At 49.7% G+C, this 17,058-nt stretch overlaps 1 protein-coding gene across 4 annotated transcripts in view; it reads right to left on the bottom strand.

The window, feature by feature from the left end:
• Positions 1-5,242: 5,242 nt before the first annotated feature.
• SORT1 (sortilin 1) overlaps positions 5,243-17,058 on the bottom strand; it is a 76,804-nt gene continuing 64,988 nt past the window's right edge. For 2 of the 4 annotated variants that reach the window (XM_084755758.1, XM_084755761.1), the window contains exons 15-21: positions 16,030-16,219; positions 12,033-12,149; positions 9,599-9,707; positions 8,220-8,318; positions 7,463-7,569; positions 7,151-7,262; positions 5,243-6,477 (exon numbers count right to left, since the gene is read on the bottom strand). In XM_084755758.1, the coding sequence (XP_084611884.1) occupies positions 6,463-6,477; positions 7,151-7,262; positions 7,463-7,569; positions 8,220-8,318; positions 9,599-9,707; positions 12,033-12,149; positions 16,030-16,219 (749 nt within the window). In that variant the 3' untranslated portion in view covers positions 5,243-6,462. The remainder of the gene's footprint in view (positions 6,478-7,150; positions 7,263-7,462; positions 7,570-8,219; positions 8,319-9,598; positions 9,708-12,032; positions 12,150-16,029; positions 16,220-17,058) is intronic. The other 2 variants (XM_084755759.1, XM_084755760.1) reach the window with 1 other exon arrangement.

Below are 17,058 nucleotides of genomic sequence, written 5' to 3'. Positions count from 1 at the left end.
ATAACCATAGGGTTGGTGTGAGGATTAAACGAGGTAATCTCTGTAAAGTGCTCAGCGCAGTGTAGCTGACTAAGTGCTGGATAAACGGAAGCTATTTTTAGGTCAGACCAGCGTTTCCCCCTTTGAAAGCTGTCAATGGCTCCCTTCCTAGGAGCTAAAGCACAAATGAAGTGAGAGACAGCTTAACAGGGAGGAAAACTCCCCAGGGACGGGGATGTATGACATCTGGCTGTGCCATTCCGCCACCAGCTGATGGCTCTGAACCTCAGGTCTGTGCAACTAGGGATGCTGATGCCAGGACCCAACATAAATGCAGGTCCTTGGCCCGCCCACCGCCAGTGCCAGCTACACCTCAGAGTCCCCAGCTGATTCCAGCCTCATCCAGCTATTGTACTACACGCTGTACCCTCCGCCCAAATGATCTGGTTTCCTAGCACATCCCTCCCTTTCCTAACTCAGGGGCCAGAAGTCCTGTGTTTGTTTAAATTTTTTTCCTTTTATTTATTTTATTTTATTTTATTTTATTTTTGAGACAGGGTTTCTCTGTGCAGCCGTGGCTGTCCTGGACTACCTTTGTAGACCAGGGCAGCCTTGAACTCACAGAGATCTGCCTGTCTCTGCCTCCCAGAGTGCTGGGATTGCAGGCATGTGCTATGGCGCCCGGCTACTTTATGGGACTCAAACCCAGGTCTTCTGAGAGGGCAGTCAGGGCTCTGAACTGCTGAGCCACTCGCAGGACCACTTTTGGGGGTCGGTTCTCCCCTTCCACAATGTGGGCCCCAGGGATTGGACTCAGGTTGCCAGGCACCTTTGCCCACTGAGCCATCTCACCAGCCCCATATTGTTTGTTTGTTTTTCAGAGAAGATCGCCTACTGTGGCCTGGGGCCCATTGCTTAGGTTAGGCTGGCCCGTGAGATCCACGAATCTTTGTGTTTGTGCCTCCTGGGCACTGGGATTTTTAACTTGGGCTTGGAGACTGAACTCAAGTCTTCAGTATTTTTGTGGTAGACACTTTACTATTCTCCCCAGCTCAGGGGATGCCTTTTTTTTATTCCATGTGTGGCCATGTTTATGTGGAGAAAGTGGCCTAAGCCTCTAGTATAAGTCCCTCCCCCCCCACCCACCCGTACCTCACATGTGGAGAATTGTAAGGAATAAAATTTTAAAATAGAGTCGTCAGGTCTGCCCATCAGAACGTCCAGTTCAGAGCTGGGCATAGTGGTGGTGCTCCCTTGTAACCCCAGAACTCTGGAGGAGGAGGAGGAGGAGGTAGGATTACTGTCAATTTTAGGGCAGCCTGGGCTACATAACCAGCTCTGGGCTAGCCTGATTCTGATGCAGAGAGTCTTAGAATATATTAAGATCCCTGAAGCCAGACTGATTCCAATCCTTGGGGTAAAAACTCCTATTGGAGGGTGGGGTGGTCGCGTCAAAAGCAAGGCCTGCATGCTGCATCTCCAGACTGAGCCGTGGGCGCCCTGAGTGGAAACAGTGACTGGCAATGCTATCCCTGGGCACTGTGGGATGGCTGATGGCTGAAGGTAGATAGGCAGGAAGCTCTGTCAGGCAACACTTGTAAATGAGGAGGCTGAGACTCTGAAGGACCAGGAGAGGAGCAAGGGAAGGCAGGACAGCTGGGAAGCTGCCACAGCTGACCTTCTAGTGCTCATTGGACAAACCAGCTACAGGACACACAGTTCAGGAGTGTAACCATGGGTGGTTGTGTCCAGCAGTGTCCAGACAGACAGTAGAGAAAGTGTGTGGTAGGCTGTTAGACTTCCAGAAGGTGACAAGAGAGATGGTCCTACACGCACCGTGCGAGGGGGATCTTGAGGAGCTAAGGATCAAGAAAATGAGAGGATGAGGAAGTTAGAAAGCTCACAGGCAGCCGGGCGGTGGTGGCGCACATCTTTAATCCCAGCACTCGGGAGGCAGAGGCAGGTGGATCTCGTGAGTTCGAGGCCAGCCTGGGCTACAGAGTGAGGCCAGGACAGCTAAGGCTACACAGAGAAACCCTGTCTCAAAAACAAATACAAAACAAACAAACAAACAAAAAACCAAGCTCACAGACAAGCAACCTGTTTGGGAGTAATTTCCTCATAAATTATCTACCACTTTTCAGACTAGAAACACCCAGTCTTGACTTTCAAGCTGATGCTTCCTCTTTGTTGGGGTTTTGATTTTTGAAGGCAGAAAACTAGAGACACTCCACTAACAAACTGTAGCTTACTCATCTTAGTAGGTTAGGTACCAAAGTCCAGGCTGTTTTATTTCTAACCCATATATAGCAAATATACAGAAGATTACCAATACAAAGTTAAACACATCCAGATTTATTTACACAATACTAAAGAAAGTTTGCGTTTTATTTCCATATTTGTGGGATTTCATTATGGGGTCTGGCTTTGCTGTGTAATTGACACAGGTCTTTGAAACTTGATAATCCCACGTCACATGCAGCGCGTTCTGTCCCACGCGGGCAGAAACCTGGAGTTGTCAGTGCACATGCAGTGGTGGTCACGATCCTGCTTTACACTTTCCCAGCCGGGGGAGGGGCCACATGCTCAGAAAGGGAACAGAAGACAAGAGAGGAGGACAACAGGCACATGGGGACCCTGAGCATTTCTGTGCATGAGGACAAGGAGAATGCAGCCCAAACCCTCCTCCCTGGAGGCTCAAAACACAGGGAAGTGGCAGAACCACCAGGGGACAGGAAGTCACCTGACAACAGCTGAGGGCATGCTGAGGATGAGAACGGCACTGAAAATTTGGGGCATACCGATAAATCAGTAACTTGTATACTATACAGTTTATACATGTATATATGTACATACATACACACACACATAAAGGTACAGATTAGCTTGTGTTATTTCATATAAACAGATGCAGGGAATGTACCAGCGTGAAAAAGTGCACACAGCAAGTCCTTGAAGACAGTTTCAAGTTAATGCTCCAATTCTTATAACACACAGAACCAAGAAATCAACCTGCACCTGCAGTTTCAGTGATCCCACAGCAGCCTGCACCTGCCGAAGCGGTGGCCGATGGGACAGAAAGTCTGGCACCTGCTGGCCAACTCTGGGCATTCCTGTCACTACATCATATGGCAAATCTCAAACTTTGGTTTTGCTCCAAAAGACATTAAGTTCATGTTACTTTTCTCTCTGGTAGGCAAGTGATGGAAAAGCAAGAAGCCTGTGCATCTGCCCTATTTTGGCAATCCTGTGCACTCCTGCTGAATGTGGAGAGGGCTGTGCTGACAAGCTGACAAGCTAAGTGAATGAGCCCTTTGCTACTGTGCATAAGGGGCAGGGCTATCCAGAGCACTGGAGGAAAGAGATCTCTACCTATATGGTTTATTTGCAAGGCAATACAATGAGTTACGCCATGCCAGCCCTTTTACTGGGGGGGCTTGTTGGAATGGCCCTGCGCCCCTCTCAGCATTCTGGTATCCTGGCGAAGCGGTGGTTCGGTATTGTATGCCCAGCTATGGTTTATAGGCTCCACCGATAAAGGAGCGGAGGGTGGCCCGTACTGTTACACTGCTGGAGAGGGAAGGCGAGGGGACAGGTGTGGGCAGGAAGCGACCAGAGGTAAGCCGGAGTACGGGTCTGCACACCAGAATGCCAGCTCCAAGGCTCAGTTGTCAAGACTGACAAAACTCCTGAGCCCACCCGGCAGCTGCTCTCACTCTCCAAGGCCCTCTGAACAGTTTTCATTCACTTCGCCATGAATTCACTCTGTTTCACAGTGTAGGGCCATCTAGCCGTGGCCTTGGGTCACAGGAAAACTCCAAGCCCCTAGGGTCTCAGGCAAAAGAAAAAAAAAAAGATGCTTTGGATTTTAAAACTCAGGCTACTATGGACTTTCTAATATGTCTGATCTATCTAGCAATGCTAAACGCCACTGCTCATGTCTCTGTCTCTAGAATCAATCCCCTGTGCCACCACAATGCTAAGAATAATGGTATGGTCACCGATAATGATGCTCCAAGGCTGAGCAGGACAAACCAAACAATAATTTTTTTTTAATAGCTTAAAGAGCTTAAAGCTCTGGCTGGGATTGCACATTTGTGAGTGACTGATTCTGAAAGCTATTGTAGGGGCAGTCCCCAAGCCAACAGAGCCAGCAAGCTAGGGGGATAGAAGCCAAGGACAGCGAGAAGGACTCACCCACAGAGACTCGGTCCTGTGCGTCCTGACAGTGACCAGCCACCGAGGCAGAGGCGGTGCTCCGGATGCCCGTCGCTTTTTATTTCAGCTATGAAGCAGGGGAGTAAGATTTTGTTTTCCAAAAAGAAAACCAAAAGACGCCAAGCTAATGGCTCTGAAAGAAATGCCACTGGTCAATATCCTCAAACCCAGCGAGTCACCTAAGAGCGCTCTGCTGCAAGTCGGCAGCTTCCTGCAGAACTGTGCCTCAGAGCTCTGAAGACCCTGGCCAACTGACTCAACTTTGGCTCCTGAGCTGGACGGCAAGAACAGCGCTGTGCTCAAAAGGGAAATGCAAGCTAAGGGAAAGGAAGACTGCCAAGTCCTACAGAAGTCCCGGAAGCCATCAGAGGCAGAGGGCCCTAGTCCTTGATGGTTAGAGATGGGCGTTAAGTCCATCTGGACACCAGCGATGACCACCACACACTGGCTTATCTATCCTCATCAACCCGGGGATGTGCTGAGACAGACAGCGTGTGCTGGAGGCAGGTCTTTCCCCTTAGGCGGGAGGTGAGGGTGGACAGAAACCTGGGAAATTTATGAGCTGGTCTATCTTTGGAATTACTTTTTAAGTTTTAGAATCACTACGAAATGAACAAGCTAAAAGACCAGGGCACTCTGCTGCTAACAAATGTTCTCTTCACAGAGACTTCATTTCCTCATTAAGCTGCAAGTCAACATCTCTACAAGGCTCCGTCGACTTCCCCCCTCTCCCTGCTGCTGTTTGTTCCTTCTCAGGAGGAGAGGAGTCAGCCATCTGCTCAGCATTCTGACAAACGTTAGTTTGGCACATTTACTTTTCACTGACTTTCAAGCCACAAAATGAAGAAAGAGCAAAATGACATCTCGTAAAGAATGTCCCAATGGGAGGAACCGAGATCCCAGCAAGGACAGGGGACCAGAGACCTACCACACCAGCTCCCTGCGTGGCTGCTGCCCAAGCTCTATTAAAACGAATCGGCACAGCTTTTTTTTTTTTTTAACCAGATGGCCACCCCAAATCCACTGATCATATTCTATTATTTAATTTGAAAAAAAAATCAGATAGAAACTGCCTTAAATTTAAACCATGAAAGCGGTGTATCTATCACACAGAGCGTCACCTACAAGTGTGCCTTCAGTGGGGTTAGCCAAAGGTTTCGGGCAACAAATAACTCAGCAAAACCAGGGGAAGGGTGAGGAGGAGAGTCTGGTACTATAACTTTGATTTTGTTTTTTTCTTTTTCAAAAAAAGAGTCCATGAACCTGAAAACATTCCTAGTCCCAGTTCTAAGAACAGTAGCAACTGGGAGGAAGGAACAAGCAGCTGTGATGGTAAAGCTCGACACTGGGAAAATGCAAGGCTGTGGCCGTCAGTCCTGGGGCTGCACTGTGCACTTGACGAGCTCCGGGGGAGCCTGGATGGGTGGCCAGGCCTGCACCCCATCCTTGAGCAGGTTCATTGGCTTATACACAGCTTCAGAGAGCTCGGCGGCAGCCCGCGCACTGTCTTTAATAGGTGTTAGATCTGGTCAGCTCTGTTCTCCCTCCTCCTTGCCCTCTAAGTTTTCCCGATTTAGTGTGTTGGAAGCACATGGTTAAGTTAGTTGCCAAAGGGCAATTAACAAGGGTATTGCCTAATTAAACGGGAAAAGGAAACCACTGTGGCCATGGTTGTGGTTGGGGCAGAGATGAGGTAGCCCAGCAGGTCTAGTGCACAGCCTTCTTAGTTGCAGGGCTGTCCGCGGATGGGGAAAAGCTGGCCAGGCGGTGCCAGTCACTGCACCCTGTTTCCTTCTGTGAGGCTGCGTCCCATGACCAGCAGAGCACACGGACAGCACCAGGTATGACGTGAGAGTTGAGCTGATGGTGGAGTTGGCGGATGCCCTGGGGTGGGCACCAGACAGAACACACAAGAGTGGGGGCAGTGAAACAATCCCGTTCAATTCCATTTCATTTCCCTCAGCACACAAACAAACCAACAGAAACCTAAAGCCCACACTTTTTTTTTTTTTTTTACAAAAGACAGAACTTGAAACAAAAAGTTAAAGAATTTAAAATTTACCCCCATCAGAGCCAACCGTGAGATGCGTCAGGGTCCCCACCCCCACCCTGCAGTCCTCAGTGTAGGTCCTTTGGGCTTGCATGGAAGCAGCGGAAACAGGGCTGGGTCCGATGCTATGGGAAATAAATTTCCGCAAGTCAGAGCCTCAGGGAGTGTAGGAGATACTGAGGCTCCGTCCACTCGGTCCCAGCCCCTCTGAAGAGCTATTCCAGGAGGTCCTGAAAGACAGACACGTGCAATGTTACTGACAAACTGAAAGCCTATTTTGAAAGCAATCACCTACTCGCTCAACTTGTCAGATCTTGAGGTCATTAAGGTGATGATTTTTCAGGCTTATGCACAACGTGGTCCCATATATATATATATATACACATCTATACATATATATACACACACACAGATATATATACATATAGACTTAAAATAGATCTACTTATTTTCATTTTGTGTGTGTGGGTGTTTGGCCTGCACGTCTGTCTGTGCACACCTGGTACCTTTGGAGCTAGAAGAGGGCATTGGATTCCCTGGAACTAGAGTTTCAGACAGTTGTAAACCATCTTGTGCTTGCAGAGAGTGGAACCCGGGTCATCTGGGAGAGCAGCCAGTGCTCTTAACCTCTGAGCCGTCTTTGCAGAGATTATCTTAATCACTAGTAGAAAACCAATTCTTTTTAAGACTTAAAATTTTCGCCTGCCAGTGCTGGCGGACGCCTTTAATCCCAGCACTTGAGAGGTGGAGGCAGGCCAATCTGTGGGAGTTCCAGGCCAGCCTGGTCTACTAGACCTAGAGCTAGTTCCAGGACAGCCAAGGCTCCACAAGCCCTGTCCCAAAAGCCAACCAAACAAAAAGATTTAAATTGTTGCATAGTTTCTCAAGAAGAAAGTGTCTTACCTCATCTGAGTCATCGTGATAACCGCTTTTAGCGTGGGAGGCTGTATCCAGGGCCTCCACGCCATCTGCCTCCGCGTGCTGCTGCAGCACAGAGTATCTGTGCACCAGGAACCTGGGGAGGGGACATGGTTAGTTTCTGGAGCTGAGAGGGGAGCGTTTCTTATAGCACAGCTTCCCACACTCATGGCGGCACAGACAGAATCTCCAGGGTCACCACGTTGACTACCTAGTTTCTGGAGAACTGGATCACATGGGCTGGGCTGGCTTTGGGGGTTCGAGGCGGTTCCTTTGGCCCACTTCTGCATTTCTTACCTTCCGCCACAGACATACTTCTTCACGATGAGCACTCCTGCCACAACTGTGACCAGCATCAGTCCCACGATGGCCAGGATGATAGGGACCGAATTCGACTTGGAATTCTTGACAAAGGAAAACACAGACAGACGACGTTAGGCAGTCTGGGGCTGCATTTAAAGAGGCTGCTCGTTTCTTTGAGTGACCTACAATCCAAAGCACTTAGTAAGGGTATGTCTCCACCCCCCAGGTGACAGGAGGCTAGGACACAGGTGCAGGAGGATCTGAGTGCCCACTGCCTGGAAGCTTTAGTTTAGGGTCACAGTGTCAAAGTCCACAGTGGAGGCCTTGGCCACTGCCTCAAACCGGGGGTGTCCAGCCTTCTGACATTGTAACATGATGCTATCTTTAAAACTCAAGTTTGAGAACTGCTCAGCCGAGTTACCAAAACAAACAAAATAGCATCAAGAATTCACATTTTAAATGAGTTTACAATTTTGAGTTGGGCCGCCTTCATAGCTAATCTTGGCTGTATGTAGCCATGGGTTGGACACGCCTGGAAGATGACTATGGTCGCTGTGACTGTTCCATGTCCCTTGTTTCCAACCCCTGGAGCTTAAGGGTGGAGCAGGAAAAAAGACTGTGCGAATATGGGCTGAGTGGATCTTTGAAGATGTGTGTCAATACTCTTCCAGGCAGGCCATTCTGCGGTTCCTAACTTCCGGCATGTTTCTACAGATAAGCCTAATCAGATCGCTGTTTGCATGTAACCTACCTGCTGCTGGGTAGGAGATAGGAAGTGTGTGTTTTCAGTGTATCCAAGAGGAGGCGGAGCTGGATTCTGGGACAAGCTGTGTCCCTGTGGGCGGGAGTCCTGTGCAATCACACACACACAAACACTCTGAGGACAGCCATCAGCAGTCCAGGGCAGGGGTGTAGAGAAGGAGGACGCTGCCCCCCTTGCAGATACACACACCCACACACTCTTCCCTCATTGCCTTGAGTCCCACCCTGGTCGGTGTCTCATCCCCTTGAACGGCAGGGAGAGGTTGCTGGCCCCTCAGCCTCTCAGCCTCTCATTTACACCTTAGGAAGATGCCCCAGTGTATCTCCAGAGTCACTGCGGCCCTGTGCTCTCTACCAGGAGGCCTCCCTGGTTAGCTCATCCCCAGAGCTCCAGCAGAGACAGAGCAGCACCACACTTTCTATGGTTGATCTGAGGTAGTCCACACTCCAGTCCCTACCTGCTGTGTGCATGCGAGTCAGCACAATAGTCCTACCTACTGTGTGTGCGTGAATCTCCAGTCCAAGGTCCTGTGTCATCTTTTTCTTTTGTTTTTTTTTTTTCCCCAGAGGCTTGTTTGTTTTTAAATATTTTTATTTGTAAAGTGTGTGTGTGGGGGGGGGGGCTCAGTACCTACAGAATCTAGAAGAAGGTGCCACATCCCTGGGAGCTACCTGACATGGGTGCTGGCAAGCAAACCGGGGTCCTGTGAAAAAGCACTACGGACCATTGAGGCATCTCTCTAGCCCCATCTGTTTTGGAGATAGTGTCTCATGTAGCCCAGGTTGACCTCAAACTAGTTATGTAGCCACAGATAACCTTGAACTTCTGATCCTCCTGCTCCCAAGTGTTGGGGTTACAGGTGTGCATCATCAGGGTTGTTTATATGTTGCTGGGGACCGAAGTCAGGGCTTCGTGTATGCAAGGCAAATACTCTACCCATCAAGCTGTAGTCCCTAGCTCTGCCCTTTCTATTTAAAAACCTTTGACTACCATGTAATAAGTACACATATCAGCAGGTGACAGCAGGGGATAGGTCAACATGTGTATCCCTCACTCACAGCACAACTCTTAAATCTTTTTTTTTTTTTTCTGAATGACTCTGGGCCTCAGAAGCTCTACAATTTCTTGCTTATAAGACTTTTATAACTTTACACAATACCATTTCCCCCCCAGACACACACCAGCTCTTAGCAGGATGAGCTTGTCATTCGGGTACATGATGGGTCCTCCATCCTGACCGCTTCCTGTGCAGAGTTCTGTAGGAGCATCCTGGCCATCCCATATTGGTTCCACAGTGTAACTGATTTTTCCTGGCAGAATGTTGAAATCCCACCTGTACCCAGAAACTAGATCTGCTTTCAACATACCTGCTTCTTGGGGTTCAAGAAATTGCTTGTGCATTTCTTTTTCAAGTCTTTTACTTCTCGGGCCGGGTTCATTCCCCCTTGGCATCTGTCTCCTGGGATTTTCCGGTACCTGAAGGGCAGAGGAGCTCCGTCAGAGGCTGGCAGTGGCTGTGTTGGTATCTGGGGAGAGGCATGGCGTCAGCAGCCAGGGCCCTTTGGCTGCAGTGCATCAGACCACTGCTTTACAGGAGTTGCGCCAGCCTGTCTAGGCTGTGAGGTGTATGGAGCCACAAAGAAGCACGTTTGTCAAAGTCTTCCAAAATCTGTCTTCAGCGGCAGCTGTGGCAGAGGTGGGCTTGAGGCCAGCATGACCAATGGGAAGCAGCAGTAAGACTAGGTGTAGGCAGGCTGCCAATAATGGAGATAGGAGATGCCGGTCATCAAACTGGGCTCTAAGCTCACCTCAGTGAAGACAAGCTCTACAGAGCAGCGGAGAAGCCAGAGAGCTGCTGGCAGGCTAAGCCGAGCAATGGAGAAGACGTGATAAATGTCTGTATTAATGTGCAAGAAGCATCACACACACATACCACACACACATATCATCATCACATATACACACCACACACATACACCACACACAGACCACACTCACATATCACCACAACACATACAGACATACACGTCACCACATATACACACCACATACTTACGTACATCACATATCACCACATATACACACACCACACACACCACATGTACACACCATACACATCACCACATACACCACACAGTACATACTACATATACCACACACACTACGTACATATACCACACACACCACATATATACAACATACATCAGATAAATGTCTGCATTAATGTGCAAGAAGCATTAAACACCATCTACACCATACATACCAAATACACACAATATATATGTATATATACGGTACACACTACACACATACATACTATATATACACACACCATATCACACAGACACTAAAATGTCTCAGAGAAGGGAGAAAAGGAAGAGAAAGGGATGAGAAAAGAATTTTTTTCTTTCTTTCTTTTTCTTTAGCAGAACACAAGGATGTATTCCTGAGCTCTTACCTCTTTCCAGAAAACAAGATTTGAAAACTGCAGAAAGTGTTTGTCTCTAGGAAACCAAGGGAATCTGAACTGATCTCCAGCTTCACATGCTTTTAGCTCTACCTTTAATGGACCTTAAAGGTCCGGATTGTGGGGTCACACAGCTGCTGCTCACCAGCTTAGCTGTAGCACTTCTGAAGCACGGGCCATGACAATCACAGTTGCCTGCATTCATGTTCAGGGACTTTTGTTTTTGAGACAGGTTCTCACTACATCGCTCTGGCTGCCCTAGGAACTAACTAGGTAGACCAGGCTGGCTTTGAACCCAGAGATCGGCCTGCCTCTGCTTCCCAAGTGCTGGGATTAAAGGTGTGCACCACCACACCTGGCAATTTTCTGGGATTTACATGGCCACTTTCGGTGAAAACACAACTCAAGCAGCTATGCAAGTGACTTTTGAATAATCCTCCACAATTCAACCGGTCACCTTTTGACATTAAAGGACCCAAACCCTCCAACCTGAGACTATAGAACAGCATTTCGAAGCTTGTATCTGCCCTGTGAGCAACTATAAAGATATTCTGGTGTGCCCGACACTGATCCTCTTGCTCATCACATTTACCCATGCCTACGTAAGGCTCTTCTCCCTCCATTTCTAGCTCAGCAAGTCTGGCTAGCCTAGAGCTGGTGTGTGGAACAGACTGCGGCTGAACTTAAGGTGACCCTCCACCCCCCCCCCCCAGCTTAAGTGCTGGGTTACAGGCATGCACTGCCCCATCCAGTTTCATCCTGTTCTTTATCGCACACATGTCGCTTTATAAACCCTATCCTTAGGACATTAGGCTTAAAGCTTGTTCTCAGGGTTCCATAAGCTTGGCCACCTCATCAGGAAGTCCTGATTTGCAAATGCACCATTTTGTTGACTGAAATGCTGTGAGGGAGGCAAAATGGCCATGGACCCAGGGCTGGAGGTGGCGAGGACACTGTCTATGGGGGTGTTTTGTGCAGTTTCAGGGCCTCACAGCTTTAGCATGTCTGTGTGTCGCTGTCAGACTGCACCCAAAACCTTGACCTGGAGAAAGCAGACATGGGAGAGGGGAGTCCAGCCAGGGGGAGAGCTGCTGAGGCTCCTGAGGAGGCCATTTGAGTAAAAGATTAATTAAAAGGGAGAAATTCAGCTTCTCAGTTGCACTGAAGTGAACAGTCCCATGAGGCCAATGGCTGCCATTTGGATATGGCAGAAGACAGACTCATTCATCACAGAAGGTCTACTACTGGTGCCGTCATGAACACTTACAACGGCATGGAGATCAGCTGCTTTGGCTCAGGGCACTAAGGCTCGTGCCACGGAGAGGCCATCTTACCCGTTTGTCGTCAGGTGCTCTTCCTTGCCGTACAGACAGAACTCTAATTCGTGCCCTTTCAGTTCTGGCTGCTCCACGCACTCTGAGGCATTTTCTGGGCGGAAGTAGCCGAAGTCACTGCAAGAATCAACAATAGGACGCTTTTGAAGTTGTCCGCCTGCAAGCAGCACAAGACTGGAAGTCAAGTGGACGGCTGACATTCCCGTCGAGGATGGCCCAACTGAGGGGGAAATAGCTGCTGGGAACGGGTTGGGAATGCTATGGACTCTTTGTACGTCCTTGCTAGTCTTAAGCATCTCCCAAAGGACCCTGTGTGAAAGGCGTGGTCCCCAGCGAGGTGACAGAGCCCAGTGGAAGGACAGCAGGCACCCAGGGGCCTGGCCACCACCTCTGTCACTTTGTGGCCCAGGAAGGCAGAGTCTGGCCAGGGCTTTTCTGCCACAGCTTTCCCTTTGTAAGTTGGTGATCTTGGGGATTTACTGAAGTGCCAGGAAGAAAGCAGTCCCCTAGGAGAAGCCACAGAGCAGTTTACTGAGGAGGAAAGATGAACATCCTATGGGCAAGGCCAAGCTGACGTACGAACACGCGTACATGTCCACACCCATGCATGTGGGTATGGAGGCCAAAGGTCAATGTCATGTGTCTTCCTCTACGGCTCTCCCCCTTACTTTTTGAGACTGGGTCTCTCACTGACCGACTGACTAGAAAGGCAGGCCAGAGAGCTCCAGATCCGCCTGTCTCTCCCCATCCCTAACACTGAAGTTGCCTTTCATTTTATCATGCTCGGTAGTCGTTGGACACAGCGGTGACCAACCTTAGAGATAATGACTTGGACATGGAAGGACAGAAAGTTTATAAGATGACGGTGGTCTGGGTGTGTAGCCTTGCTTTACATGCGTGCACAGCGATCACTGCAGCCACGGGTCCACTCCCTGCCTCCACCTTCCATCATCCCACCCCTGTGTGCCACCTCTCATCCCCCTTCCATCATCCCACCCCTGTGTGCCACCTCTCATCCCCCTTCCATCATCCCACCCCTGTGTGCCACCTCTCATCCACCTTCCATCATCCCACCCCTGTGTGCCACCTCTCATCCACCTTCCATCATCCCACCCCTGTGTGCTACCTCTCATCCACCTTCCATCATCCCACCCCTGGGTGCCACCTCTCATCCCCCTTCCATCATCCCACCCCTGTGTGCTACCTCTCATCCACCTTCCATCATCCCACCCCTGGGTGCTACCTCTCATCCACCTTCCATCATCCCACCCCTGTGTGCTACCTCTCATCCACCTTCCATCATCCCACCCCTGGGTGCCACCTCTCATCCCCCTTCCATCATCCCACCCCTGTGTGCTACCTCTCATCCACCTTCCATCATCCCACCCCTGTGTGCCACCTCTCATCCCCCTTCCATCATCCCACCCCTGTGTGCCACCTCTCATCCCCCTTCCATCATCCCACCCCTGTGTCCTTCCATCATCCCACCCCTGTGTCCTTCCATCATCCCACCCCTGTGTGCTACCTCTCATCCCCCTCCTTTCTGTTTCCTCCCATGAACTAAGGTCCTGCCTCTCCTCCAAGGCTGATGCTATACAAGCATCTGTGTTTTCGGTCCTGCTTTTCTAACCATCCTGGGTCCTTGTGCCACAGCGAGAATGAGAAAGGACAGCCAGTCTCCCCCACTTGCTGGTGTCTTCTCATGTGTCTGTCCTGGAAATCCTCCCTTATCTTTTCTATCGGGCAAATCCCTCCCTCCCTCCCCCCTTTGCCTTCCCATCTCTCCCTCTCTCTTGGGATTGAACTCAGGGCCTGAGATGCTTGCCAAGTGCTCTAACCCAGAGCTATAGCCTGTCTCTAGCCATATCTCTTATGAGGATAGTTTTAATTACTTTATTTTGCCTATTTGGATTACACACACACACACACACACACACACACACACACACACACACACAGTGCTGTAGAACTAACCCTTACATGCACTAGGCAAACATTTTACCACTAACCTATATCTCTAGCTCCTTATTTATTTATGTCATGTATTTTGGCTTCAACACCCTCTGCAACCTTGGAAATGAATGTCTAAGGCTCCACAAAGCTTACTGGTCATCAAACTTATCATTTTCTCCTCTGTTCCAATCCTTCATCAATTCCACTCTGTCTAAAAAGTGCCTTTTCCCCAACCATCCGAAAGGGAAATTTAGCTTGAATGTCTTCTACTTGCACTCCAATCCATATTTTTCTTTTTTCAAATGTAGCCCAGAAGGCCTGGGACACACTACGTAGATTAGGCTAGCCTGTAGTTGATGGGGATCTGCCTGGCTCTGTCTTTCGAGTGGTTCTCTTTATTGTGACTACCCTGACTGCTCACAGCCTTCCTTAGTGTGCTGCTGGGTGTCTAAGCCCACAACAGTCCACTGGCTTCTATGACCTGCTTCCTTCCTGGCACACATGGGCACATGCCACCACTCATCAACACTGAGCTTTATGCCACCTCCTCAACAAGGCCACTTACTCTGTGTGTATGAGAGAGAGAGAGAGAGAGAGAGAGAGAGAGAGACAGACAGACAGACAGACAGACAGACAGACAGACAGACAGACTGACTCTGGTGAGGGAAAACGAGCCTTTCCAGTGGTGCTGTCTGTCTTAGACACTGAAGGCGCAGGGGGAGCTTCCCAGGTGTGGGGCCCAGTAGGCAATGAGGACACAGTCTCACAACCAAATGCTCTGCAGGACCTCAGACCATTGGGAAACAATATCGCCCCAGGGAGAAAGGCCACTGCCTGTGACGTCAAGGGCGGGACAACCTTTCAGAGCAACCTCAGAGCAACCTTTGACTGTCAGCCAAAGGTGAGCAGAGCGGAGGTTTCCTGTGGACATGAAGATGGGAGGAGCCACAGCCATGAGGGTCAGACCTGCATTTTGCTGTCACCTGCAATTCAGGGGACTATGACAAGGGGGACAAGAGCACTATCTGACGCCTTTGCCCAAGAGCTTTAGGACCCGCTTTTTCTTCCTGTACCTGTCACAAGCAGCACGTTCTTCCGTGCAGGGTGAAGCAGCTCTTACTTGCCCTAAATTCCCTCATTAAGTGCCACTGGCCTATCATAGCAACCAATACCAGACCAAGTAAGTAACTAATTCTCCATCCCTGATGGTCCTAAGCTCTAGGAGGTACACCCTCGTGGCCTCTAAACCTCAGTGAGACCTTGGCACTATGAAGATACTAACGCCACCTCCAGTATCAGGCCCAAACCACCAACCCTCAATCCTCAGTCTTGCACGTGATGCAAAGCCTACTATCCTCCAGGAGGCTGCCTGCCAGCCTCCATTTCCTCCCTGCCCCTGAGCCACTTTTCCTGTTGGTTTTGGCTTATCATTTTGTAGACTAGCCTCCCTCAAACCCTTCCTATTTTACAATTTTTCTTGGTTTTTCGAGACAGTTTCTCTGTGTAACAGCTCTGGCTGTCCTAGACTCTCTTGGTAGACCAGGCTGGTCTTGAACTCTCAGTGCTGGGATTAAAGATGTGTGCCGCCACACCTGGCCTTAAGACTTTTTTTGAGACGGGCTGTCATGTATCTCAGGCTATTACTGAAGTGCCTCTACCTCCCAGGTGCTAGGATTATTAGCATGACCCAAAACACATAGTTTACTTGATGCTGGGGACTGAGCTCAGGCTCCGTGCACGCTAGGCGCACACTCTGCCACCCACCCTATACACCTGCCCTATACACCTAGACCACCGTCATCTTATAAAGTTTCTGTCCTTCCATGTCCAAGTCATTATCTCTAAGGTTGGTCACCGCTGTGTCTAACGACTACCTAGCATGAAAAACTGATCTGTTGGATGTCAGCCTTGTTGGCTCCCCTTTCTCTGTGCTTCACAGTTGTGGACAATGGGCGGGAGCTGTTCTACCTGGGGGAAGGGATTTTTTTTTAGCTCCCCAAGTGTGGGACAGGGGCTGACAGAGGGCTCTGAGGAGTGCTGATACCAGAGGAAGTCCTCCAGGGAACAGGGACAGACGGATGGCTGCTTGGCCACAACGTAGTCTCGACCATTCTGACAGACGGACGACTTTCGTAGCCGTAGGAACTGTTCTTTGTAGCCCAGAATGCAGCCATCTTTGTAATCTCCAGGGTCTGTGGAGTGTGCCAGCCATGTGGTGTAGTCATCCTCTTCGCCTGAAGGGACAGACGGAATGTTCAGGAGTCGAACAGCACACAGCCCACCCACGAGAGAGAGGCGGCTGTTGGGCTAAGGGGAGGGCGAGGCAGGTGGGGATGTCTGACTCAATGTTTTGCTTCAGTTTGGAGCTGCGAACTCCAAGTCACTGTAGCCTAGAACCTACTAGAAGCCGCACTTTCTCATAGCACAAGAAGACACACTCCACCCCGCCTTCTTGGGGAAGGGGGTAGGAGAAGCTTTGCTTTAAAGTGAGGCTGCATAGGGAGGGAACACTAGGGTCTTTCCGGACCCAGAGGCTGCTGGCCGCCCTGATGGCCTGGGCCATGCTTCCATTTCAGGGCCCTTTGTTTAGTGTAAGTCACGAACAAGAGGCCGGGCTCTATGTTACCACACACACTTGGCTTCAAGAAGAAGGGAAAATGGCCTCTTCCTAGCTTTTCTCTAGAACCCACTGTTGACATCTGCTTCTGGTTTAGCGTTCCACATCATCTACTCCTAGGGAAATACTCAGTTTGGAATTAAAGAGTGTTACCTGGATTTTTATCTTTTGGGACTTGAAGACCCGTGCTGAAGCAGCCTGCTGGGAGCAGGTGCCTAACAAATGCTTTCATAGTCTTTAAGCTTGAGTGCTAATGTAGTGTTCCCTGCTGGGTAAACTCCCAAGCCAACTCCCTCCAGATTCTTTAAGGCATTCAGCAGACAAGGGCCCTCAGGCGTTCAATCACACTGAAATGTCTCAGAGAAAGGCAAGTCCGGGCTGAGAGGCCTGCATCACAGGAGCCACAGGGTTAACAGAGGAACCCCAGTCTCTAAAATGACTCAAACTTTAAGCCCT

This window comes from Acomys minous (assembly GCF_964271855.1).
Source record: "Acomys minous genome assembly, chromosome: 14".
NCBI classification, from domain to species: domain Eukaryota; kingdom Metazoa; phylum Chordata; class Mammalia; order Rodentia; family Muridae; genus Acomys; species Acomys minous.
This window is presented reverse-complemented; position numbering and strand designations above follow the sequence as displayed.